This window comes from Poecilia latipinna, unplaced genomic scaffold, assembly GCF_001443285.1.
Source record: "Poecilia latipinna isolate Pla-1442-1.1 unplaced genomic scaffold, P_latipinna-1.0 Scaffold382, whole genome shotgun sequence".
Lineage (NCBI taxonomy): Eukaryota > Metazoa > Chordata > Actinopteri > Cyprinodontiformes > Poeciliidae > Poecilia > Poecilia latipinna.
The window spans coordinates 97,095-122,825 of NW_015112998.1; the positions used below are offsets into that span (position 1 = coordinate 97,095).

The 25,731-nt window shown below is 39.3% G+C and overlaps 3 protein-coding genes across 7 annotated transcripts in view; 1 reads left to right on the forward strand and 2 right to left on the reverse strand.

Annotated features, from left to right (window-relative positions):
• The window catches only part of osbpl3b (oxysterol binding protein-like 3b), a 59,827-nt gene extending 51,043 nt beyond the window's left edge, over positions 1 to 8,784 (reverse strand). For all 3 annotated transcript variants that reach the window (XM_015036830.1, XM_015036826.1, XM_015036829.1), the window contains exon 1: positions 8,620 to 8,784. The gene's annotated coding sequence lies outside the window, so the exon portion shown is untranslated. The remainder of the gene's footprint in view (positions 1 to 8,619) is intronic.
• An 835-nt stretch (positions 8,785 to 9,619) lies between these two features.
• spmip4 (sperm microtubule inner protein 4) lies at positions 9,620 to 25,404 on the reverse strand. The gene is made up of 10 exons (XM_015036835.1): positions 25,321 to 25,404; positions 14,556 to 14,717; positions 14,346 to 14,420; positions 14,185 to 14,256; positions 14,045 to 14,074; positions 13,748 to 13,938; positions 12,815 to 12,903; positions 12,557 to 12,731; positions 12,359 to 12,447; positions 9,620 to 12,288 (listed from the first exon to the last, which is right to left on the reverse strand). Exons 3-10 carry the CDS (start codon positions 14,411 to 14,413, stop codon positions 11,452 to 11,454), a joined length of 1,551 nt encoding a protein of 516 aa, XP_014892321.1. The 5' UTR covers positions 14,414 to 14,420; positions 14,556 to 14,717; positions 25,321 to 25,404; the 3' UTR covers positions 9,620 to 11,451.
• The window catches only part of pde11al (phosphodiesterase 11a, like), a 19,798-nt gene continuing 12,342 nt past the window's right edge, over positions 18,276 to 25,731 (forward strand). For 2 of the 3 annotated variants that reach the window (XM_015036832.1, XM_015036833.1), the window contains exons 1-14: positions 18,276 to 19,370; positions 20,932 to 21,090; positions 22,041 to 22,130; positions 22,219 to 22,359; positions 22,503 to 22,567; positions 23,122 to 23,242; positions 23,370 to 23,445; positions 23,518 to 23,585; positions 23,679 to 23,771; positions 24,646 to 24,696; positions 24,861 to 25,007; positions 25,103 to 25,210; positions 25,323 to 25,450; positions 25,529 to 25,619. In XM_015036832.1, the coding sequence (XP_014892318.1) occupies positions 18,507 to 19,370; positions 20,932 to 21,090; positions 22,041 to 22,130; positions 22,219 to 22,359; positions 22,503 to 22,567; positions 23,122 to 23,242; positions 23,370 to 23,445; positions 23,518 to 23,585; positions 23,679 to 23,771; positions 24,646 to 24,696; positions 24,861 to 25,007; positions 25,103 to 25,210; positions 25,323 to 25,450; positions 25,529 to 25,619 (2,202 nt within the window). In that variant the 5' untranslated portion in view covers positions 18,276 to 18,506. The remainder of the gene's footprint in view (positions 19,371 to 20,931; positions 21,091 to 22,040; positions 22,131 to 22,218; positions 22,360 to 22,502; positions 22,568 to 23,121; positions 23,243 to 23,369; positions 23,446 to 23,517; positions 23,586 to 23,678; positions 23,772 to 24,645; positions 24,697 to 24,860; positions 25,008 to 25,102; positions 25,211 to 25,322; positions 25,451 to 25,528; positions 25,620 to 25,731) is intronic. The other variant, XM_015036834.1, reaches the window with a different exon arrangement.

Below are 25,731 nucleotides of genomic sequence, written 5' to 3' on the forward strand. Positions count from 1 at the left end.
TAAAGAGAATGCAACATTGTGTTAATCCATGTGAGGAGCCGGCAGTTTATCTTGAGGAAATAAATGACAATGCAAAAGTTAATTAGACTTTTGTTCTCGAACAGAGCTCTGAGCCTTTCACTGAACAGCTGAGCTTACACTGTGATTAAAACACCTGCAGGACTTTGTTTTTCCTTTTGTTTTCACGGTTGAAAGAGCGAAAGGAGCTGAATAAATGCCAGCCAAACTTTTCAGATTTCTCTAAACAAAAACTTGGAAAGCAACAAATCAGGTTTTATTCTACTTTGAAATTATGCTGTGAAACATTCAAGAAACATTGATACTTTTCCAAAGCACCACAAACTAGTGTCTGATTGTTTCTCATTTAGTGGGAAACTCCCAGCTGTCATGTGTCATCTAAAATATACCACTTTTATAACAATAATCTTATTACAACTGTGCATCACCAGGGTGGGTTGGTGCCACTTAGTCTTTGTTTTTCCATTAGTGAAACGCAGTACAGCAATTTTTCAGAATAAAATGAAAAGCTTAAATATAAGTGGACAATTGTAAACAGACGGTGACTACAACATCAATGTTTTACCCCAAGATAAAACACCTAGTTTTATCTTGTGGTAAAACATGCACTTAGTAAATATATGAAAAGATTCAAATCAAGTTTATGAGTCAAGCTCCCGAGGAAAAATGGCAACTTATAGATAGTGATAGGACAATTTGGGAACAGGAAAACATATCTTAAACAATAGCATAAACTTGTGTTAGCAGCTCTTTCTAAACATTCATTTTAAATTAGGTGGAAACCACAAACATTGCAAGGACCTCTCATCTGACGGTCAGAAAAACAAAGCACATTGTGGATTCATGAAAGCTCCACATTTCGGCTTGCCGTTAGGACACAGGTACTCCAGGTTTTATGTGCCACACAGTTTGAAATCATAAAAGGTACAAATGCAGCGTCTACGATAGTAGATCAGAGGCAGCTTATGGCTTCTAATAGAAATCATTCAGATTATGCTTGTTAATGAAAATTTACTGCAATTAAAGAATTATTACAGAAGTATTTTTTTTATGTGCAAAAATCTAAGCAAAAAGCAGAGAATAAAAAAAATCCCTTCAGACTCCATCTGAGGTTGCAAGTGGAAATCAATACCCTTAATTGTTTCACTTTAAACTCGGTGGAATTAATTATTCATAAATTTAAATGTACAAAGAGTGTCTCGAAAAAAAATCCCCTCAACTCTGACAAGGGTCCAGCTGTACAATCCGATAATCACAGTTTGAGCATCACAAAAGACTCAATCAGGCATTAGTTTAGAGTCACATCCAGTGTAAATGCTTACGAGGCTCAGAGCTGCAAGGTTTCATGATCAAATATTGTAATGTGCTCTGGCTGCAATCCAACTCGTTCTCCTTTTGCAAATTAATTTCACATCTTGACAACTAAACTGAACATCTGGTAAAATCCTTCTTACTGAGCCATAGGCTGTTAAGAACTAAACAAGAAAAAAAAAATACATGATTTGTTCTGAAGTAAAACTCAATTTTCCTAACTGTGAAGGGTTTTGATCAGTCAAGCAAATCAGTGTTTGTATTTCTTCTAAGACACACCCTAATTAAGAACCGCAATGAAGCAGTGTGGATGTAGGGCAGATGTTAAAACCATAGTTTCTTGAGTGTAACGGGAAAATTATATCTTGGGAATATAGATTAAAGAAATCTGAAGCACTGTAGCAACATCTATGATTTAATACTATGTGTGGTGTTTGAAAGAAAACGTGTGTTTCTTTTCCTGGCTTTCGCTCTATGACTGACAGATTTCATACAACGTGGAAAGGGAAATGGATTTGCTCGCTTTTCAATATTGAACAGTATAAAAGCAGAACTGTATATTTACTGTTAATTTGTGTTCATATTGTCTCTCCAGGTAGAGTTTGTGTTGTTTTGATAGTTGGAATTAAATAATCCAGAAGCACTGTCTCGCCCGCTCTAATGAGAAATTTTGCAACATTTTTGTCTTCTGTGTGGTAAATAGCATAGTGGTGACTGATCTGATACTGGGTGGCTCCCACATTTGAAATGTTATGCTTTTATTATGCAAATATCGCAAGAGGAGGACAGCATCATCGAAAACTCAAGGAGTGATTAGAAACAGCAGGAGAGCAGGAGATAGAAATATTCAGACACAAAGTTGCTCATGCTGTGTCACTCAAAAATATGATTGGACTTGCCTTTAAGGGGCTGCAATCAGTCGAAGAGGATAAATAACGGCTTCTGTCTGAGTCAGCTAACTACTTAAGTTTTTTTCTGGTTAGTCAAACAAAGTCACATGTACAGGAAAAAAAAAAGACGAAAGTCGGAGTTTCTCTTTTTCTGTAAAGAAATGAGGATTTTCTCTGGAGCAGAAAACGATGTTGATCTTTTCCACTGAGAACCGGACCGAGAATTCAAAACATTTCTGTAAAATGACTGCGTCTTATTTAGCTGGTAGCACAGGTCGTCACAGTGAGATCCCATTAACCCAAATGGCTGGAGCAAACAAAAAACTGGCTCAGTTCCGGCATGAGATTCATTATTCGGAAGACCATCTCCTGAGTGGGCAGGGTCATTCTCGCCAGCCCACAGTCTCTGTGCATCACAGTGTTTGTGTGCCACACCTCTTCTGAAAGAGATGCACAGATGGCGTCCCTGTTCTGCTTAAAGGCGAAAAGTTGCCAGTACAACAGGGAGCCACTCCGAAAATAAGACACCCAGAAAAACAAAAAAGTCTCTCAATTCTACAGAAATAATAACAATAATCACATTGCAACCATGAACTTTAATCTATTTTCTTGAAATTGTATGTGATAAAGCAACACGAAGTAGAGCTTATTTATGAAAAAGCAAATGGTTTTTCCACATTGTTTTTGGATGAAAACAATATTGGGCGTCAGTACCGGAGACGACTTTTTGGAAAACTTTTAAATTGGTTCATCAGTGTGGGGGGAACCAGCTCTATTACACAAATCATAAACTATCTAAAATGTATCCTGGCACAGATGACTCCCTGTTGACCTTGTACACATGCCTTAGTACTGCCTCCAATAACGGGATTTCTGGGCTATTATATTTTGATACATTAGCAAAAGGATATGACGTTACAGCACGTCCACACCCACTTCCAGCTCTCTTTGGCAACACATCAACCTGTTCCCAGTCAGCTGAAGCACATTCCTCTGTTGCTTCTACTGCCCTGCTGGCTATCTTACTTTGGTGGAAATGTGCTATACCCTGTCTCTATTGTGCATGGATCAACGACTTTTTATAGAATATAGTGTTAGGAAGGCTGGGATTCTCTGGTAAAGGCTTTCAAAAGATTTTTGAGATTATCTGTAGCTGATATTATCAGCTACAGATAATCATTTATTCGGTGCTTTTACTGAATTATTGTTTTCCTATTTTTATTTTCTTCTTGTTAATTTATGTTTGGGGAGGTCTGATGCCAAATATTAAAGATCGCTTGCAGAAAATCAAGGACTGCTCTTGGACAGCAAGGGTGTAAATCAAAGCATATTGGCCCAGACTGTCAGACTGGTCCAGTCAAAGTTCCGACTAATTGAGAATGAGTGGCAAGCAAGACATAAACATTTAAATTCATAGATGCTTCCCACCCAGTCTGAGATCTTCAGTCAATCACACAAAATCCCCCCGAAATGCAGCGAAGTTTGTGTTTGTGGCCCAGCAAAACGACGAACAGTTCAAGAAATACGAATACCTCGGATCACAAGTGGAAGAGTTCAGCTCACACTGATCCAAGAGTGACTAAACCAGTCAGTCCTCGTTAAGTTGCTGTGGATGTATTTTCATTCATGTCTAAAACTGCGAGGCAGACGAGAGGTGTTGTTTCGCACGGTGACACGCACCGCACTGCATCCTGTCAAACAGCCACATCCTCGTCACGCAGCCTCTTCTCTCCTTAGCCTCCTCTCTCTTTCTCTTTCTCTCCTTCTCTTGTCCTCTTACTCTGTTGTCAGCCCCGAATGTGGCAGAGGTCCTTTCCTTTGTTGCACGCACAGTGAGGGGGAAGCCTGACAGCCTCATAATTCAACACCAGCCCATAAGGGCACAGAGGAGCTGCGGCTCTGTTCAACAAACACTCACCACAGAGCAGGGGGAGAAAGAGCTGAGCGGAAGGGTGAAAACCGCTCCTCATTCTGAAACTTGGCCGATACTTGCAGTTTTTCCAATTAAAAGTTCTGATACCAATGTGGCAGCACTGATCCGAATTCAGAGATTAACGTAATAATCCATCACTGTTAGAATGCATGAGGCCAAGGAGGTGGAATATCACGAAACAAAAAAAAACAAAACTAAAATAACATCTGCACTGCGACAAGCCGTCTGGATGTCCTTGGAGTAGATTTAGATAATGGCACCGTTTTTTTCACTGATGTCCATTTATGGACTGACAAAGATGAAGCGTCTATCTGATACAGCTTTCATTTTTTTATTGCAAAACTGAGCTCTGTGAGTTACATTAGCAAAGCAATTTTTGACTAAGTGCACTACGTGAATGAATCTGCAGCATAAAGCTATGCCTGATAAGGCATATCTAAGAAGTCGGAAAGTTACAGAATCAAAAGCAAAAGTCATAAAATGAGGCAAAAACGTGACAGCAGCTCTGAGTCGTTTTGTATTTTTGTGGTTTGATTTCAGTTGTGTGTGTGTGTTTTTTTCTTTCAGGACTTTGTTTTCTTTGCAGTTCAACTCAGGGCCTCTCTGAAGTTTGGCCTTGGGTTTTAAGTGCAAACTTTTTTTGACCCAATTTGGTTCAGTTATCAAATGCGTTGTAGAGTAAGAAAATCTCTTAATCCCCAAACCAAATGTTCACCATATGGTGGACTATTTTTATTTCCTAGAGATGAGAAAGAAAAGGTTAAAAATACTCCACTTTTTGTGACTTAAAGTGCTTAAATAAGCGTAGGAACGACATGAATCAGAACAAATCACTGGTATTGCTACACCTAAACAACTTCTGATAGTGTCAACCACATAGTTCAACTATATAAGGTCTGACTGATTGCAATCTCTAGAACTGTCCTCACGCCCTTATCACACCACTGTCAAATTAACTGGACATTTTAGATTACAGTTCATTTGCATACGTTTGACTTAAACCATGGCATACGCCAAAAGCTAAATTTAAGTTACCGCATTTAAAAAAAAATCTATGCATCCTATAACATGTAGATTTTGATAGTTGATGCAGAGTTTTAAATTGTCGTCCTCCCTACTGAACAATTGATGAACTTTTTAATTTAATTTTTGATATGCGACTCATTTTACTGAGTTTTACTGTAAAATTCTGTAAAATTCTGGCTCAAAGACTAAGTTCAGTCTTTGAGCCAGACATTTGGAGAGAGAACCTCACCATGTAACGCTGAGCACTAGCTATCGACCGTTCAGATCTGGTCAAAGACCTCAGACCAATTTAATATCGGAATATATTTTCAAATAGTAAGCAAGAGAAAAGTGTAGTAGCTTTTTATTACCCAGCTAAGTGTCAGTAGGAAAGGGCAGGGAAACTATAAGAACATGACAGAAAATATTTGCATGTTTCAGTACCAGTAACTAACCCATCCCTAGAATCTGTACCACGTACCGCAAAACATTTAAAATGAAAGTTATAATTTTGCTAACAGACCCAATTTTTTTTTTTTTTTTTTTTTTTTTTTTTTTGGATCTGTAGCATTGAGAGATTTGAAATGTATGATTTTATTTTCAAATTGCCCCCCCCCAAAAATATTTTTTTATTTGCAATATTATATTAATATGAGATATAAAACTGATCCTGAAGTGACCAGATTATTTATTTTAAATTATTTACAATACAGATACCTGTCTGTATTGTAAAGGAACTATATCATGGTGTTAATATTTTATTATGCAAAACTTAAAATGCTATTGTATTTAAGTATAATTTTACGGCCAGAGCCACGCTTGTAAAAATTTGATGCCGATATCTGATAGTCTGGGAAGAAGTTATGAAATCAGCCCTGAAGCATCCTTCAGTCTCTCTGACGCCTGGAGAAGGCTGAGGAGACGAGCAGCCTGCCGTTAAAAACCTCACACTACTTATCTGACAACATCGAAGAAAGCAGGATTGAGAAGTTGCTTGTCTTAACAAAGAAACTAACATTATTTTCTGCAAATGGTTCAAATGCCCTAATGTCTCAAAATAGACATGTAAAGAAGAAAACATACATAATGAAGCCAATGATGTACTTACATCAGTGGAAGTCTCAAATCACATGAATATGTTTGTGCATGCAATTAAAGGACTACTTTACATAGTCCTCCTGCCCACTCAAGGAGATAACTAACACCTGCCACACACTAAGTTCAGCTGTTTGGTTGTTGTTTTTTTAAATCCTCTTTCTGCATTATTCACCTTTTTACTTGGCAAATATTCAGAAGACTGTGGAGCAGAGCCGTGCAGACCACTGTATAATTTACAGCACTGTGGCTGAATCGCTAAAAGTATTTGCACTTTGCAGTTTGTTTCTGTTATTCCTGCTCTGTTAATGAGCGTTTCGCTTTATAAACCGTTAAATCTGCATGACAATGAATTCTCAGGAGGAAGAACAGCAACACAGCAGGTGACCCACAAGCTGCGGCGAGACTCAACACAAAAATAAACAGAGGCGACACTCATGAAACGCCATGTCCCAATGTAGATATGCCTCAACTGATAACGGTGTTTTCTCTTCTGCAGCATTCCTCAAATTCTATTGACTCCTCCTGCACAGCCTCATTTTGCCTGTTTGACTTGAGGCTAAAACAAAGAGAGAATAAACCACAAGTAAGGTGGCCAAGTGGCCACCAAACATACCAGAGGCCCACAGGGGAAAATGTTCTGAGAAAAGAAAAAATAGAAAGCACAGACAAACAAGCTCCCATGTTCTGAGTCACAACAAACACTATAAGAGTGAGGAAGTGCAATACCTCCGACAAAGTATGAGTTATCAGACCCTTTTAACTTGCTCACATTTTGTCACAATATAACTACAATGTATTTTCTTGGAGCTTTATGAGATAAATAAAATCAAACTGAGTGGAAAATTGCAAAGTTCAGACAAGAGGAAGAACGTTTCTCCAAACTAGAAATCTGAAAAGTGTTGTGTGCATTTGGTGTGCTGAATCAATCATTTGCAGAAGGTTTCTTTTTTTTTTTTTTTGCTGCAGTTAGGCGCATGTCTTTTCCAGCACATCTAGAAACTGAATATTTTGCTCTCTGGGAGAGGCACAATCATCTTCTCTCCTGGAGAGGCACAATTTGTCCTATGAATTATATGAAGCTCTTGATTAAGTCCACAACATGTTTGAACAGACACAGCACCTGGTGAGCCTCCCCCTGATGGCAACACCCAGGAGAGCTTCGAGGACGCTGCGCAAGTCCTAAAATTAACGGGAGTACAAACATCTCACTATACAGATGAGATGAGTCACAAGTTCCAAAAACTATTTTTCAAATCTGAAGTTTAATGTGTTTATTGTGTATGTTTGGATTATGCTCCCCCCTCCCCAACCCCCTTTTTTTTTTTTTTTTGGTGAAATGTTTGAGCATTTTTTAAAATTAGAATCGGTAGATTTATTTTAAATGGGCTGTTTGCTTGACGTGGATCCAGAACATAAGCATGAGGTCGTTCCAGAGGTTAGCTGGCTTCACTCATATCAGAACCGGTTTTGATAATTACTCTTAATTATTGTCTTGTTGGAACATCCAACTCTGTTCAACATCTGACCAAAGCTGTCACAGTGACGGTGAAAATATTTGGAAGAATCAACATATGGAATTCAAACTAAGCGAAAATGTAACCAATTTAATAAAATGTGTCTTCATACATTTGAGCCTGTTTGTGCGTGATCCTGTTGACATTCAGCCTAAAAATAATAAAAAGTTAAAACTTACAAATTTATAACCTACAATGAGTCTGCGTAAACTTTTCAACCAAATAATGTTTCATCATGCTAAAACAATAAACGTTGTCAACATATTAGTCATCTCTGTCTAAAATATCTGCTGTAACGCATCTAAAAACCAAAAAACCCAGTTTGTCATTGAACACTATGCAGCAAGGAAGAGACGCCCTGACGAGATGGTCTGTGTGTTCACCATCGCACACCTACATCCTCTCAGCATGACATAAGATCACACTGAAGCCGGTTCACTATTTTTACCTTGTGGGTTCAGACTTGTTAATCTCCGCTGAACTGTTTTTGGCTTTATGAGGAAAACAGCAGGTTGTCGTCTTTCATCCAACACTTCATTTCTTCATTTCATTCAGAGGAGTAGGGGGCACAGAGTAACCATGGAGACTAAAATAAAAATTATCTATTGGCGCTTACAGGCTGAACCACAGATGATCTTCACAAAATATCTGCTGCTCAGGAAGCGCCACAGGCTCTTACATGACGCTTTGCTGTACTTCTCTTGACCTTAAACACTTCATTACGAGTTTGTTTGACTTAGCAGTTTTACTTTGAGAACTTGGAAATGTTGTATTTAAACTGCAATGAAAACTGAACTCAAAATGTAGAGAAAAGGTTAAAAAGAGACTGCAACAAGCTGACATCACTCACCTTGAAAGTCCAGATGGAAACACTGGGTCTGATGCGGGTTATAAAGCTGCAGCCAGTGAGGAGATTTGCATGTCAAAACTACAGAGAGAACAAAACGCAGCCTAAAGCAGTACTCCCGGGTGACATGCACTCACATGCAGCACTCTTTCCCTCTGAAAGCCTCAATTTCTCCACCGCTGTGAGGAGGCGGGCACAGCAGCGTGAGGGAGCGAGACAAGCTCCAATTAAAACCAAGTCTTCAGCTCATACTCGTTTCAAAGGGGGCGGGATCTGCATCTTTGACAGCATCTTTTCCGTGACGTTTAGCGAAGGAACCCGCCCCCCCCCCCCCCCCAAAAAAAAAAAAAAAAAAAAACAAAAAAAAACAAAAAAAAAAAAAAAAAAAAAAAAAAAACAAAAAAAAAAACCAAAAAAAAAAACAAACAAAAAAAAAACCACTCAAACAACAGAAAGAGAGAAAAGGAAAAAAAAGCCAAATTATTTTACTCGTCATCTTATTTATCATTTCATACTGGATAGATTTATACAGTAAAAATATGCTTTATATGTAAGCTATTAGATGTTAAATACAACAACAAAAACAACAATGATGCTACTGCTTCTACTGCTACTAATTTCCTTGTCTATTTCTAGTTTAATTTTGTCAAACATTATGTTAAACCAAACTAGCTGAGTGCGACAAAAACTATTTCAGAATTGCAGGAGCAACAGGAGGTTATCCTGTGCTGCCACCTGCTGGATAAATGAACGATTTGCAACCTTTCAGAAATTCCAAACGCCAAGATTATAATTAAAAGCCATCCAACCATTCAGGAAATAAATGGTTCGGGTATCTTATGAACAGAAACATCTGAATTACAAATCTAGTCCCCCCCCACCACTCCTTTTTAAAAAAAGAAAAAACAAACAAACACACCGCAGATTTAATCAAGAATGTGTCTTATTTGATTTATTTTCTCTTGATGTACAAAAGTAGACATACCAAGACAATTCAGCAAGACAAGGCTTAAGTGTCTCTCCTCTTCAAAGGCTACATAACCAGACCTGCTTGCTGTCATCATCAAAACATGTTCACTTTGCTTCGAATTCTGTTGTATTTCTTCTAGAAGTCTTTATGAAAATAATAAGGGAGCTTTTTCTATCACTCCTGGCTGCAGGCTTTGATTCTCAAGGACTATCTGCTATAGACAAAAAATAAATAAATAAAAGGCTTTTACGTGAGTCTGCTTAGCTGCAACAGATTAAGAGCAAAGGAGCACATTTTTTGCTTCTCACACTTTCTTTTTATAACGAGTTTGAAGGTTGCTGCAGCACCTGTAATCTGTAGCTCAAAGAGCTGAATTTCATAACAGAGGAATGCAGCACAGCACAGCTCTCTGAGGTCCACTCGGTTTGACTTAGAAAAAAAAATTAATCTTGTTCATTTATTTCTTTTCATCCACGTTAAATGGCTATTTGTTGGAACCATGAAGACATCTGTTCATCTTAATGGACTTAGTGCTTTTCCAACATTCAGTGTTGAAAGTAGAAACATTCTATGAGGATTCCTATAGAAGGAAGTGCATGTTACACTCTCGAACGTGAATTTATTTACTTCCGATTTTATCTGACAAAGCAGCACAAAAACGTGCACATTTGTGAAGTACAAGAAAAACATTTCTTTTTATTTCTTTCCTTAGAACCCCATATAGGGTTCAGCTGTGTGTCATTTAACCTCAGTATGAGTAAAGATGTTCTGTATCGACTGTTAAGAATTAGAGAATGATTGTATGAATGTACTTAGCTTTGTTTTAAGATTTCACTAAATGAAGCATTAGTTGAGTTGTTGCAAAAAAAAAGCTAACTTGTAAGAAGAAGGCCAGGGTTTTTATTTTTGGCATTGTGGAATGCGGGTTTTAATTTTTCATTAGGGAGAAGCAAGTGTGTAAATCAGTGATTTATTAGTGACCAAACAGCATCATAAAGACCAGACTGTTAAGAAATTAAAAGCATGAGGCCATAAAGCAATGTTTCAAAGCTAGAGCTATGTCTCAGGGCGTGTTCATCCAATCACCCAAATACAGAAAAAAACATGACAGAACTGCAGACAAATTAAAACAAAAAAGGGCACAGAATTATGCTGAGGAGATGAATTTCAAAGAAATTGCAAAGAAGCAGCAAAATACCCAGAGTGAAGCACAGAGGTGGAACCATAATGATGTGGGGATGATTTTGTTATGCAAGTTGTGGATGCACTCCACTCCTACACTGAAACACGACAGTGGGAGCATCTTAATGTAAAACTTATCAGTGGTGATAGAAAAATAGATGGACTTGTTAGATCACTATACAAAAAAAAAAAGAAAAAAAATGTTTTTTTTTTTCAAAGTATCATTAAAAAGTGACATTAGACATGCGGTTTGCCATCCAGCAGGGCATAAAGATATATTATGAAGATACAAATTAGATCAAAATATTTCTGTGTCAACATAATTGAGTCAATGACAAGACCCTTTTTCAAATACAAAAGGCTGTAGTTTTGCAAAGCTTGTTGCTAGGTGATAAATTGTTCACGTTATTTAAAGGCAGTTGTAGAGGACAACTAGTATTGCACTTAGTGCAGCTGCTTTTTTCACCCATCTAATTTCCAGATGTAATGAAAAGTCTGTCTTTTACTAAACATATTCAGAACAACCATGTATAATTACTAAAAACAGAGTTTGCAACAAGCATTTGACTCACAAAAAACTAAAATAAAATAAAATAAAAAAAATTGTGACTGAGTGAGCTGCTGCCAGTTCAAGTCCATCTGAAAATATTATTTGCCATTAGCTGGAAAGTCAATGTTCATATTCACCCATGAATATGGTTGCAGTTAATCCCATAAAAGTTGTGTCTTTTCCCAGTGACTACATTGTCCCTCAGGTCCACAGCAGCATGTGTGATGGAATTGTTGAATCTTCGATGTGCCTCTGACTTGCTGAATGAGTTTTGGAGGTCTAGAAGGGTGAGGGTTGTGCCTGTCCTACCTGCAGCCTCTGTACCCGAAAAGACAGAACGCCTCGGCAGGATAGAGACATTAGGACGAGAGCTTCGCAGCCCGCTGCCTTTTGTCTTTTTGTCCTCTTTATTTGATAATGCATCGTGTAATTCGGACCCAAGTGGATATCCGACTCTGAGAGGCTGCTTTTTGATTTGTGGATCTTCTTTTTGCAGCTCCGTTGAGTTTGTCTCCATCTTTACTTTTGCCTCTCGTTGGAAAGAAGACTCGCCGCTCAGGTTACATTGTGTGTTTGAGAGGTGAACGGTGGTGCCTTCACTGCTCTTTGATTCAGATTCTTGCATTAGACTTTCGTCGAATCGAATTTTGCGGTTTTCCCTTTCTCTGCCATGATCAACAGCCCTTTCCTGTAAGATCTCCAGGGATGGATCAGTATGCTGCAGGTCTGTAAAGCCCGTTTCGGACTCTGATTGACTGTGACCCATTTGGCTCGTATCTGTTGCTTTGTTATAAGTAGCCATAAGCTCTTGGGGCTGTTTTTGGTATATGTAAGATGGAGCAGTGCTTTGATTTACATTTGACATTTGGAGACCAGCAAAATTGGGGCTGTCACTCCGTTTTGTCTGCAGTCTTCGTCTACGTCCTGCTCTGGGTTTTGATGGAACAAACACAGGACAGGACGATTCTCTCTGTAACAAAAAAAAAGCATCAGCATTTCAGTTCTACACATGACTGACAAAATTGTAAAATGTGGTTTACCAGAGGTGCGGAGTGTGAATTAATCCCAGTGAGAGTGCTTATTTTCTCCTTGAAATCATCGGTCTTTAAAGGGTTTGCAGGCCCTGATCCTGCAAACATTTAAATCACTTGGTCACTTGAAGCTTCAGAAAATGCTAAAATTCAAATCTGTGTTGATGTGCATCCAAATTTCTAATGAAAATCCTGCTGGCTTCTCACCAGTGAAGTCCATCTGGTAAGACGTGATCCAGAGTTCCCTCTCCAGGTTTCTCAGAATGTTGCTTGTGCGCTCTGATAACGACAGATCCCATTGTCGGAGTTTTGGGTTGGGCAGTATTGTCTTCGGAGGAGCTGGGTAGAAAATCTGTGTCTCCCCTTTTACCGGTTTCGAATGCTGGTGTAAAAATGACGGAGGGTAAGTTTTGACTTCTTTGTATTTGCTATTATTATTGAGCAAAAAATATGCTAAATGCTCACATCCAAAAATCCATTTTCTCCTGTCCATGAAACGGCCATTTTCCTAGATTTAACAGGGTTTTCCAAGATCTCATGTCGGTATGGACCTCCTGTGGCCGTAGACAGAGTGGGATGAAATGAACTAACAGTCAGCAATGAGGCACCTGTCTATTCAAAGACCACAGGTCCCTCTATATGATGTTGTCTCATAATTTCACAGTCAGAAGCACACACTAAGACACGCTTGAAGTTTGAGCAAGTAAATCCTTCTTCAAATCATCTGCATGTGACTTTAACTATTTTATGTGGGACTACGTTGGGGTATCCTAATATAATCCCCGCTCGTAAATAGTTTTAATTATTATTTTTTTTTCCCAATTTTAATTCCTTGTTTTACATTTTCGGTAGAAAAAAACACAGGATTTTAGATATCTTAATTTTTCACTTGATCTGTTTGTTGCAGTTGTGTGATTGTCTTCAAACCATGTCTAAGTTTTCATTAACTTGTCAAGGTCGGTGTTCGACAATGTGACTAACTCAGTGAGTTTCTACAATTTAATCTTAAATTATAACAAAACTCACAGCTGGACAAAAGGCAAAAGTGAGACAAGGAACTTAGAGTGGATGGAAGAGAAGGAAGCCAGCAAAGAAAGAAAAACAAAAACAGGAGACTTAAAAACTGAGGCGACTGAAGTGTGACATTGAAACCAGTTGAGTCTTATCGCAGGGATGCAGGGCGGCTGGGGAAGTAGATCAATTAACATCGAGGAAGCTGAACTAATAAGATGAATCCAATTCGGAAAACACTAAACTCCAGAAAAACAACAACAATAAATGACCCAGGAATGATCAGAGAGAAACTAAAGCACATAAACATACAAATCCTGACAGATCCACCCGTGCATGTATGTATTAAATATAAAAAAGAAAGAATGTATAACAACAATATCTCACCTATAGTTTTGCTGAGCAAAGAGACGTCAGGAGGCTTGTTTGGAACGAGAGGGTTTATGAATCTCTGTGAAGCCGCTCTGACTCCCCTCTCCGGGTCATCCGGGGAGAGGAACGAGGGGAACATGGCAAATCGAGAAATGTGTGACGAATAAGGATGCTCTTTCAGCGTAGCAGTCTTTATCGTTCTCTCGCTGTGAAAGAATAGATAATCAAGAGTAAATACATAGTTTACCTAGAAAAAAGGTGTGAGAAGAAGTGTAAAACTCAAGCATGGCCTTCTAGATAAAATATACTCACAATAAATTTATATCAGTTGGTTTTGGGATGCTGGTTAAAAAAAAAAAAAATACAAACTTTTTCTGACATGATCAGAAACTCCATTGTATTTATTGAAATTTTCTAATCAGTTTGTCCATGACAACTGAACGACAACTCACAGTTGGTCATTGAGGCGAACGTTGCTTTTTCTTCTGACAGCGCTGGTGTGGCACGTTTGAGTGCTGATGTGTCTGCAGACATAAAACCACAGAGAATCAATACGCCACAGCGGCCAGTGATTCTGTTAGCGTCTTCCTGTATTGATCGAACCTAAACCTACTCAGGTATTGTCCCTCCGTACCCCCAGGCAGGAACTCCATTGACGCCAGAAGATGACTTTGGCTTCATGTGGCAGCTGAAGAGAAGGGTTTTACTTGTAATGAGTTGTATGCGTTTTGGGATTCAAACCATGTTTTAGAGGAGAACAACAATGGAAGTGCTTTAAGCTCAACAAAAGCATGAAAAATAAGGTGCAGTCATATTCGCTTACCTCCCAGAAAGATGTACTTCTTAAAGTTTTTTATTTTGAATCCTCCTGTCTTAGATGTCTTCTCCAAAATGAGTCTTAGAGCTGAGTTAGACTGATCTGGACTAGACCCGACTTCATCCTCTTTGCTTGTGACCAGAGGCGGGTTTAAATTTCTGTGGCCACCTGGAAAGAGAGTGCGGCAGTAAACAATAGGTTAAAATCTGGCTGACACCCAATCCATCCACACAAACCGTCACCGCAAATGTCTTCTACGAACTCTAATATCTCACGATGTTTCAGTTTTGAAGTAAGGAAGTAAAATTTGCTGTATAAACTTCATGTTTTTTTTTTTTTTTTAGTCTCTGTAATTCAGGGATCAGGTTGTGTGGACGCTTCCTACCGAGCTCCTGCTTTTGTAGCAGTGGGCAATCACTGCCCAGGATGTCCATCTTCCACTCATCAAGTGTGGATGTGATAATATTACATGTTCACAGCTTGGTGCACTCATACAACTAAACATAAGGTGGAATGAAAATGTAGCTGGATCCAACCAGACACTGACACCGGATCCAAGCTGGTGTTGAGTTTCAGGAGTCACGTTTCAGAGGCAACATGGGAGAGGCTGAGGCAGAGACCTCCAAAGTGGCTTACTGAAAGCCAAAATATAATTAAAAGCCCTGTCAGTAGAAATTACTTTGTTCTCAAAACAGTTTATCATGCTAAACTTCTTGTTTTTTCTTGGACTGATGTTGAGATCTGAGCTATTCTGTCAGTCTGTCTGAACTTTCTTTCTTGCTTTTAACGTAAAGTAGTTACTGCAGACTCAATTCAGGCATGAATGTTGGTCTGAGAAAGCCCTTAATTGAACCCTAAGTTAAAAATAAATAAATAAATAATATTTTCTTCAGAAAAATGTTTAGCACTTTGTTTAAAATTTGACTTAAATAGGTCAAATTATGGGAATTAAGTAAAAATGCAAACCCTATTTTAGACATCAACTAAAACAAACACCTATATCATTGTTGTACCTCTTTTATCTACTGAAGTAAAACAAACAAACAACAACAACAAAAAAAACCCATTAACCATGCTGTACGCAAATACTAAGTACTCAACAGTAGAGGGATTTTAATACATAAAAAATAGTTTGGTCGATTTGTGTTGGCAGAGCCTTTAATGTATGCATAGTGGAATTGGTTCATTTGTGAGATTTTGTGGAATTTGCACAAAGAAAGAAAGAATCCAGTTTCAGATGACAAAACATGTACTTTAGATCCTCTAAAATGAGCAAAACACCTCTTTCATGTCTTTTCTCATTAAATAATAAAAAACCTGAAAACTCTACTGACGTAAAATCAATGCAATTCTCTCTCTCTCTCTCTCTCTCTTTCTCTCCGTTTCTTGACAAGGCACGGACTGCTTTCCAAAGCACCAGAACTCATCTCCTTTCTCAGTCTTACAAAACCCATATTCTGCATTCTGCTTTTTAATTGGGATCCTCAGGAGACCTTGTCTAAAGTCTTTGCAACGCGCCCAAGCCCTATCAAGGAGCCCATAAGCTTAAGTCCGGTAACCAATTACCTCGCTCTGCCTGAGCAGAGCCGTCGCTGTACGGATTACAGTTCATGCTGTGGCTTTACAAATGCTGCAAAGCTTGCAGTGATTTCCCCAATATTAAGTCGTTGTGCAGAAGGAAGCTGGTGCTCACCCCAACAACATTTATAACACAGAGAAATTTAACCTAATCAGACAGCTAACTTGTAAAGTTAACAACAGTTCCAAAGCTGTAAAAAAAGTACTTTCCCAGCCTTGCATATCACTTAATTTTGTGATTTGTGTGACATGTTACAGATCTACAATTATGAAAAGAAATACAAAAAAGTCATTTTATACAGATGACTTTCTTAATTTAATTTAAAAAAAAATTAAATCATGCGTGTAACATTTGTCATCCACTTAATTGACTGAAAGAACTTTTTAAAATTAATCAACCTGTCAGCTACTTAAAAATTTCTAACTACACCCATAGCCCCAGATTTGTTGTACCTCTTAAATTCTTGCACTTTGTTCAAAAGCAAATCCATTTGAATGTTAGCACAGAATAAATATAAAAAAATGGCAGCAGAACACAAAAGGAAGTAAAGGATCCTTCAACTTTTCTTGCAATCAACGCAAAAAACATTCTCTACAACAGTCTCCTCGTGTGAAATTGGTTTGAACAACAACAAAAAAATCTCTTAGAATGATATTCTTTGTGTGAAAATTATTTCCAAACATTATCCTTTCACTGTTAGGGACGCTGCTGGCATTAAGCCCTAGCTGACTGTCCCTTCCTGCCTTGTCAGTGGACTGCAGGCCTCCTAAAAGCAGTTTTGCAGACGTTTCTGATGTTTCTTTTATGCCAGAGAAGGAATGAAAGCACAACATGTGAACTTGGACCTCAAAGCTCACAGCTCTGAAAAATGTTCTTTGTATTATTATTCATTTTAATTTCATGGGTTTTTTTTTTAAAGGGAAGAAAAAAAAACCCTACTTCCAATATCACAGAGGTACAGAGGATGCGTAGGTGTTCGTATGAATGTGTGTGTGTGTAGCTCCAAGGTTAAACACTCATTCTTTTTGCTTCTACTAAATATTTGAAATGATTTTTTTTCCCAGGCCAATCAATCCTATGAAAGCAAAGTTTTTCAAGCTGCGAGCATCAATGTTCTCATATTTATTTTTATGTTATGCAGTTACATTACCCAAGGAAGCTAAGCGCCCTTGAGTTATTCAGAGCTGTTCATAAGGCAAAAGGAGACAGTGTACAGACTCTCTATCTATCTATCTATCTATCTATCTATCTATCTATCTGCTAACAATATTCTTTGTTGTGGTTTTAATTTTAATTTTTATTTTTTTATCTCCCCGGGAGAAAAATCCAATGAATTTCACATGTATTCACACATGGTTCCCATTTCTCACATGTGATCAAATATTTTGTTCGATGTTACACATTGTGTGACTGCCTGGAGCAGTCCATCTGCAAACGTGGAAACATGTGATGCACATGTTCCAAATCCACATGCATACATGTGGATTCTTTCATTCTGACAGACGTGAACATGTGTGTGCCACGAGCGATACATGGTTTTCATGTGTGATTTTCAAATGTGACATCATGGGATTCTTCTAATCAGAAATTTGCCATTTGCTTTTTTGCATGACATGTTTCCAAGAAGGTGGTGTAGTGAGCAAAACTGCAGCAGGAGGTATGTTTTTTTTTTTTTTTTTGTAAGTCTGCCTATCACAAAACCACAACTTGAAGGGAGATCACATATGGCAAATGCAACAAATCAAATCTGAAACATGACAAAGCTCACATTTTCTCGGGTATGTTCCCCACAATCGTACACACACACACACGCACGCACACACACACACAATTTGATAATATCAAAACTGGTTTCCTGCTGATACATCTTGGAAAGTGTTCTCCCTCTCTTCCTCTAGAAATAGAACTAAGGAATCATCAAATTTATGTTTGAACTTTGAATAGGACATTCTGACAAATCATTATGCTTTTTATGTACATCCATCAATTTAACTCTGGCTGTATGTGTGAAGTTGCTTATTGATTTCTTGTCAGTCTATCTGAAAAATTACAGCCACAGTTTAAGGTCTGCTGCTCTCTCTCTCTGGTGACACACAATGAAGAGAGAGAGAGAGAGAGAGCAAAGCGCTGCTCTGCATTTTTTTTCAGTTACTAGGAATAATATATAGACGCCGCATTTTTCTACACCTCTGCACACTTACTCCACTGGAATCCACCACAGACGCAACTCAGGCTTTGACTGACAGATGTTTCTCAGCAGTGTCCCAGGTCGGTCTCAGCAAAAAAAAGAGAAAAAAAATGAATGTGTTTGATGACCACTGTTGGTATTTTAGGAGAGAGTTTGGGAGGCTGGATTAGACGATGCTGGGAATGGATGGATGAGTACAGTTTCTTGGCTGTCTCCGTCTCGTTTCTTTTACCTGCTCAAAAACTCCTCTACTTTTGCACTCTTTCTTTCCGCTGTCAACATGACAGCCTTCGACTTCACGGATGTAGAGGCGTTTTTGGACAGCCACCCGGATCTGTTCGAGGAGTATCTGGTCCGGAGAGCCAAATGCGATCAGGTGAGCAGGTGGCTGAAGGAGCACCAGCCGTCCAAAGTGTCCGCATCCGAGGAGAGGCGCGCCGCCGCCACGGACCCGCTCTGGCCGAGCAGCTCCGATGCACTCCGGCGCAGGTCGTCTCACATGGAGCTGCGGCGGAACTTCGCCCGCTCCAAAGCCACAACCGCGCACCGCACATACGACGAGCATGTGAGCCTGAGCGAGCACGAGTCCCAGTCGAGCATGAGGCGCCGTGCGCTCCTGCGCAAAGCCAGCTCGCTGCCTCCGACCACCGCGCACATCCTGAGCGCGCTGCTGGAGTCCAGAGTCAACGTCCCCCAGTACGCGTCCAGCGCCATCGACTACAAGTACAGACTCAAAGAGACCAACGAGAGGGAGTTCTTCCTGGAGCTGGTGAAGGACATCTCCAACGAGCTGGACCTGACGAACCTGAGCTATAAAATCCTGATCAACGTGTGCATCCTGGTGGATGCGGACAGGTGCTCGCTCTTTCTCGTGGAGGGACCCGCTCACAAGAGGACGCTGGTGTCAAAGTTCTTCGATGTGCACTCAGGCACCACGGTCAGACCCTCGTCCAGCACTCTGAACTCCAATGAAGTGCAAGTGCCGTGGGGGAAAGGAATCATTGGCTATGTGGCAGAGCATGGGGAGACCGTCAACATCTCTAATGCATACGAGGTAAAGGACAGAAATTATTGTTAAAAAAAAAAAAAATCAGTTCTACTTATGAGGTCCCCTAGCAGCCTCAGGTCCCTAAGCGGGTGCTGAGTTTGCTTATGCCTTGGGCCGGCCCTGACAGAAACCCAAACCCCTAATTATTGAAGATAAATGTGTCGTTGTATCAGGCTTGGCAAATTGATGCACCTTCTGCCACATTTCACCACAATGCATAGTATAACAAAGAAAGAGAAAATAAAAAAAAGTAAAGTTGGTTTTTTTTTGAATTCGTACTCATTCATTTTTCCTCAAACCTGAGTAGAAATGTAAATATAAAATATGGCGCAAGAGAAACATAAAATTGCGATGTTCACGTCTCAACTGGCAAGACAACAATGCCCTGACCTCCCATAGACAGCATGGTTGAGTGTTTTTAAGAGAGGATTCACAATTAACCCCACAACTCATAAAAGGTGCTCCTTCAAACCTACATTTTTAACCTGTTTATTTTAAATGTTCCTATTTGTCTCCGTTTAGTGCTCCACGCAGTTAGCCAACACAAAGTAGCTTAGCAGATAACTTTGAAATGGAAGTAAATTTATAGATATTTTTTTATTTTTTCTTTGCAAAGACTAATCTGAAAAATGTGGTAGTAAAGTAGTAAATATTGTCCATGTGTGGGGAATTTAGTCACCTAATTCCAGCTGTTCTGTCAAGGCTATTTTGCAACAATGAATAAGCACAAAATACAAATTTCCATGCAAAGACACTACAGCCGCAGCACTAAAGATTTACCATGTTGAAACAAGGCAATGGCAGCAGTATGCTGTGGAGATCATTCAGTTTTACCAGTTTAAAAAACAGGACAACCCTGAAAAAAAAGAAAAGCAAATGAGAATCTGAGGCAATACCTGATATTCACAGTTGTCTTCATGCACTCTGATGAAGCTTGAACTATTTTGCAAAGACAAAAAAAGTTTCCAGATGAGCAAAGCTGATAGAAATGTAGCAAAGAGCTGAATAGATGGCTCAACAAGTTTCAACTTGGGTTTGGGTGGAACACAAATGCATATAACACTTTCCATATTTTTATCTCTTAAAAATGTGAAATGCATTTAGCACATAAAATCCCACTAAAATACAATATATTAGTTCAAAAGGCATGGACACTTTTGCAAGACATTGCACACCAAGTGCTGTACGAGAATGAAACTCCTCGGAGCAGTTACTTTCTTTTGCAAACAAATCCCCATTAAAGTTTTCATTGAGGAAACGGCAGACAATTGTAGGAGCTTCTCCCTGGCCAGATCTCGCCTCGCGTGCAGCATCATTATCTCATGGCCCTGGGCTGCTGGACCTGCTGAGGCAACTTGATGATGTGGATCCCCCTGCAGAATATTCCTGCATTTGTGCGCCCCAGCAAAGGTTACTGTTAACTTTGACATGAAAACATTTTGCTTCTTGCAGAGCTGGAGATAAAAATTGTGCAATGTTTTTGTTTTAAATGAGGGACTTTGTGAGAGCTGATAGATGTGTAATGTTTGTTTGCATATCACCACCTCCCCCCACCCCCAAATTCCAGGACCACCGCTTCAGTGACGAGATTGACAAGTTAACCGGCTACAAGACTCAGACCATCCTCTGCATGGCCATCTGCAACAGTGATGGAGAAGTCATTGGTGTTGTGCAAGCTATTAACAAAAATCCAATGGGCAACCCATTTACAGAGGACGATGAAAAGGTGAAGCTCTATTGTGCTGGAGGAAAAAAAAAATGCGGAGGCAATTTGTCATTTGTAAAATCCCTTTTGTGGTTTGTGCTACTAAGTGCATTGTAGAGAGAGTGAATGTGCAACTGAAGTGTTTGTACTCTAAATCGTCTTAATGGCTTCAGAGAGGAGCAAATTGTTCCATGTGAAGCAAAATACCAGGAAAAATAAGAGAAAAGGTCAACCTTTTACTCAAGCGTGGAGCGTTAAATGTGTTCAGTAGCGCAATAAACACACACATTTAGGATACATAGTTTCTGTTTTCGTATTCTGAATTGTTCCCTTAGCAATTAAGATAAAATTGGTTTGTAGAAAACAAATGCGTTATATCTTTTTACAGCTCACACGTGTTTTTTCCCTCAGTCTCCCAGTTTGCTAGTTAGCAATTATTAATGTTTACCTTGCTTTTTTTTAATTTCTTGTTATTTCAGCTAAAGTCCATAGAATACTTGTTTTTAAAACAACTGAAAAAGTCAATAAGAAAATGAATACCAGATAAAGAAATGCTGAAGTACTTGATGTGTCCTCTAGGTGGCAGAATAAAGTTTTCTGCAATCAAATTGATCAACTTTACACTCAAATTATTATTTTTTCTTGTCATTTAGGCTTTTATAAAAATAGCACTTTTAAATGTGAATATTAAAGATTACCACAATTAATTCTCATAATCAACTTTTATTGACAAAAAGGAAGGGAAGCAGTCTCGATCTGCCGGCGCATGAAGACATTGAAGGGCTAAAGACTAATTCAATACTTCATTAACAGGGACTATTTGTGCCGAGATAAAGCTGACGCCATCCCGGCTTTCCACCAACACCACCACATGCTCATTCTGCTCCTCTCAACCAGTTTGATGCCCTGTAAATTATCACAGAAATGAGCCATAAATGTCTTTCACTACTTGTACTGCTCCTTTTTCTTAGGTGTTGCAGATGTATCTGCCATTCTGTGGAATATCGATTTCCAATGCCAAGCTATTTTCGGAGTCTCGCAAGGAGTACGAACGGAGCAGGGTGAGATGTTTGAAGGAGTTAGATTATCAGAGCCTGCCGGATCTTTCTACGGGGAGTAAAGAGCTGCATGGGGTTGCTGTTGCCACAGGCGTTGTTGGAGGTGGTCAACGACCTGTTTGAGGAGCAGACCGACCTGGAGAAGATCGTCAGGAAGATCATGCAGAGAGCGCTGACGCTGCTGCAGTGCGAACGCTGCTCGGTACTTCTCCTAGAGGATATCGACTCACCCGTGAGACTCCCGTTTAGTGGATTCTGCTGATTCTTCTTACCTCTCCTGGATTCTCTCCTCTCCGATATTTATTTTAACTTCTAAAGTGAATTGTGTAAAATGCTTCGTAACAGAATGTGTACTGATTCGTACTTTCTCTGTAGGTGGTGAAGTTCTCCAAGACATTTGAACTGATGTCTCCTTTGTGCAACATGGACAGAGACATCAGGTGAACAAGCAGGGATGCATAACGAGCACGGCAAATTAAAGTGCTCGTACTCCTTAAATATCCCCAAATTATGAACATTTTAAAAAATATAATCATAAAATTTAGTGTATTTTATAGGAATTCTAAAGCAATTGCTTGCATTTGCATTCAGCTGCTTTTCCTCTGATATGCCCAAAGAAAATCCACTGCAATCAATGGTGTTCAGAAAACCTCAGCATTATTTACACCACGCTCTGAGCTAATCGGCCATACATATTGAGTTTTTATCGATTTAAAGAAAAACTTACATGATCTTACCACAGTGAAATTTTGAGAAAAGTGCTCATATTCTAATGTTTTTCAAAATCAATGTGTGCAATGATTTGATTTAAAGCCTTCTACTATTTTGAAGTGTTGATTTTCTGAAAGCCTTTATGTTTCAATTGGTCAGTGTGGGGATTGAACCCATGAAGTCAACCAATTTGTAAATAGGGACAACCCATGAAAATCCCAACTTTAAATAGTCACGGTTGTACTTCCTTCTTTTTGTTTTCTCTCTTAATTCGCTAAATCAGCATGGAGAAGTTATCCTGCTCTGACTGGCTCATCAACAACAGCATCGCTGAGCTGGTGGCTTCCACAGGGCTGCCTGTTAACATCAGTGACGTTTGTCAGGATCCACGCTTTGACACTGAGGTTTGGACAAAGTTGTGTATTAACACCTCCAGTTGGACGCTTCTGTTTAAAACCCATAACAATGTGGAGCCATATTTGAATCAACTTGAAAAGGATTCTGAAATTATTCTGTTTCCTGCATTTCAAGGCAGATCAGGCATCGGGTTTTCACATCAGGTCTGTGTTATGCGTCCCGATCTGGAACAGAACTCACCAGATAATCGGTAGGTTGAACAAGACTTTTTATATTTTTTGGAAACTCTGCTTTTGCTGCTCTTAATGTGTACTTTGCTAAGGTGTTGCACAAATCCTGAACCGCCTGGACAGGAAGACATTTAATGATGCAGATCAGAGACTGTTTGAGGTCAGTTTAAGCACTAATACCTTTTGTTTGTGTGTTACTTATAGAGCTTAAGGTATTAATATTAAATTTCTCTTGTTTGTTTTTTTTTTACAGGCATTTGTGATATTCTGTGGACTTGGAATCAACAATACTATGATGTACAATCAAGTTAAGAAGACATGGGCCAAGCAGTCTGTAGCATTGGACGTGAGCAAATTAATTGATTCAGTCCTCTTTTTTTTTCACTCCCCATAATACAACTACAAATCCTGCTCCATGAAATATTGCCTTCTTACAGCCTGCTATTGTTTCAGTTTTGGGATTGCTTTACGAGATCTTTTAGCCTGTTTAATGTCAGACAGATTCTATGTTTGATTCTACAGGTATGATAACCATTTCTTCTATCAGCTAAGTGACATTGAGAAAGAAAAAGGTTATCACAGGTTTTCATGGCTCTATGCAACCCGAGCAATCCTTGTCTAACTTTGAAATTAGACAATCTGAAGTAGTAAGTGACAAAAAGCAAAATCTTCTCGTTTAAACCTTTACAGCTAGTTTACCTTGTTACATACTCATCAAATTTCCTAACTAGTGAAATGTATTTTCCTTTTATTTAGTATGGTACTAAATAAGTATGGTACCACCACGGAGGCTGTTAACATTAATTCTCAGCCGGTTCTGCTCCATTGTCCAGTATCTAACCTGAGCAGTCAAAATTATCCTCAGAAAAACATGGTTCTCCTTCTCCTCAATAAATATTTCAGCTGCTCTCAATAATTCACAATAAATACATCATCACCCTCTCTGCTTAACTGGTATCAAAGACAACACACTGCCGGATCAGCCTCACTTATTCACTGCCGTCTCTTTAATTACCAGGTGGAGACATTTTACAAGTTAGTTCACAAAAGAATGTGACAAAAATTGAAAAGCGCCGATCTGATCCGGACGTAAGGAGATAAGTAGGACAGGCGGAAGATTAGTGGAAAAATATTTCCTGTAATCTTGTGTTGATGAAAACAATGGGGTGGTATTAGAATTTGAATCAGTCTTCTGTGAAATGTCTGTTTTTTTTTTTCAGATGTTGTCTTACCATGCTACCTGCTCCAAGGTGGAAGTTGACAGACTGAAGGTAATACATAAACTAAATCCTTTTCAATTAATTTATAAATTCAGTAGGAGTAGTGAGAGCATAAAAACCTGCCAGTCACCGCGGGTTAAAATTCTAATTAAAACGATGAGTGTGCTGTTCTCTGGAAACGTTTGACTGACAGCTCTGTCCTTTGTCCTGTGAAGGCTGCAAAGATTCCCCTGAGCAGTGAGCTGGGCATCGATGAGTTCCACTTCAACGATTTTTCGCTGGACAATGACGCGATGATCACGGCGTCGCTCAGGATGTTTCTGGAACTCGGTGTGGTTCAAAAGTTTAAAATTGACTATGAAGTGAGACGGCATTCCCTGCAAGGCGTTTCTTTTTCCGTGTGTTTCGTGTTTTGAAGTACACGGAGGTGCGAAATGCTCATTTCTCTCTCTTGCAGGTTTTGTGTCGCTGGCTGCTCACAGTGAGGAAGAACTATCGAACTGTGGCGTATCACAACTGGAGGCACGCTTTCAACGTGTCGCAGTGCATGTTTGTCATGATCACAGTAAGCTTTTAGACAAAATGGTTTCAGCTTTTTAAAAGACGTTATAAAAATACCAACATGCTAGTATTACCAAGACTGATTAAACTGAATAGTTCTGAAACTTCACTCACAGTCAATGACTTGTATGCAGACCGCCACTTTCCAGGACGTGCTGTCAGATGCAGAGATTCTGGCCCTGATGGTCGGCTGCTTGTGCCACGACTTGGACCATCGAGGCACCAACAATGCATTTCAAGCCAAGTGAGCTACATAAAGCCCTTCACGGTTATGAGCGCGTTCCTTACGAGTGACTGAACCACTGATCCGTTATTCCTCCAGGACCGGTTCTGCTCTGGCCCTGCTCTATGGGACGTCAGCAACCCTGGAGCATCACCACTTCAACCACGCTGTCATGATCCTGCAGAGCGAGGTCAGGCAGAATATATCGATTAGATTCCTCACTGTGATCTGTAGACACAGGTGACATTAGTTATCAGGCACGTGCAGAGGGGAGCTGGGGGTGCTTGAGCATCTGCCCTTTT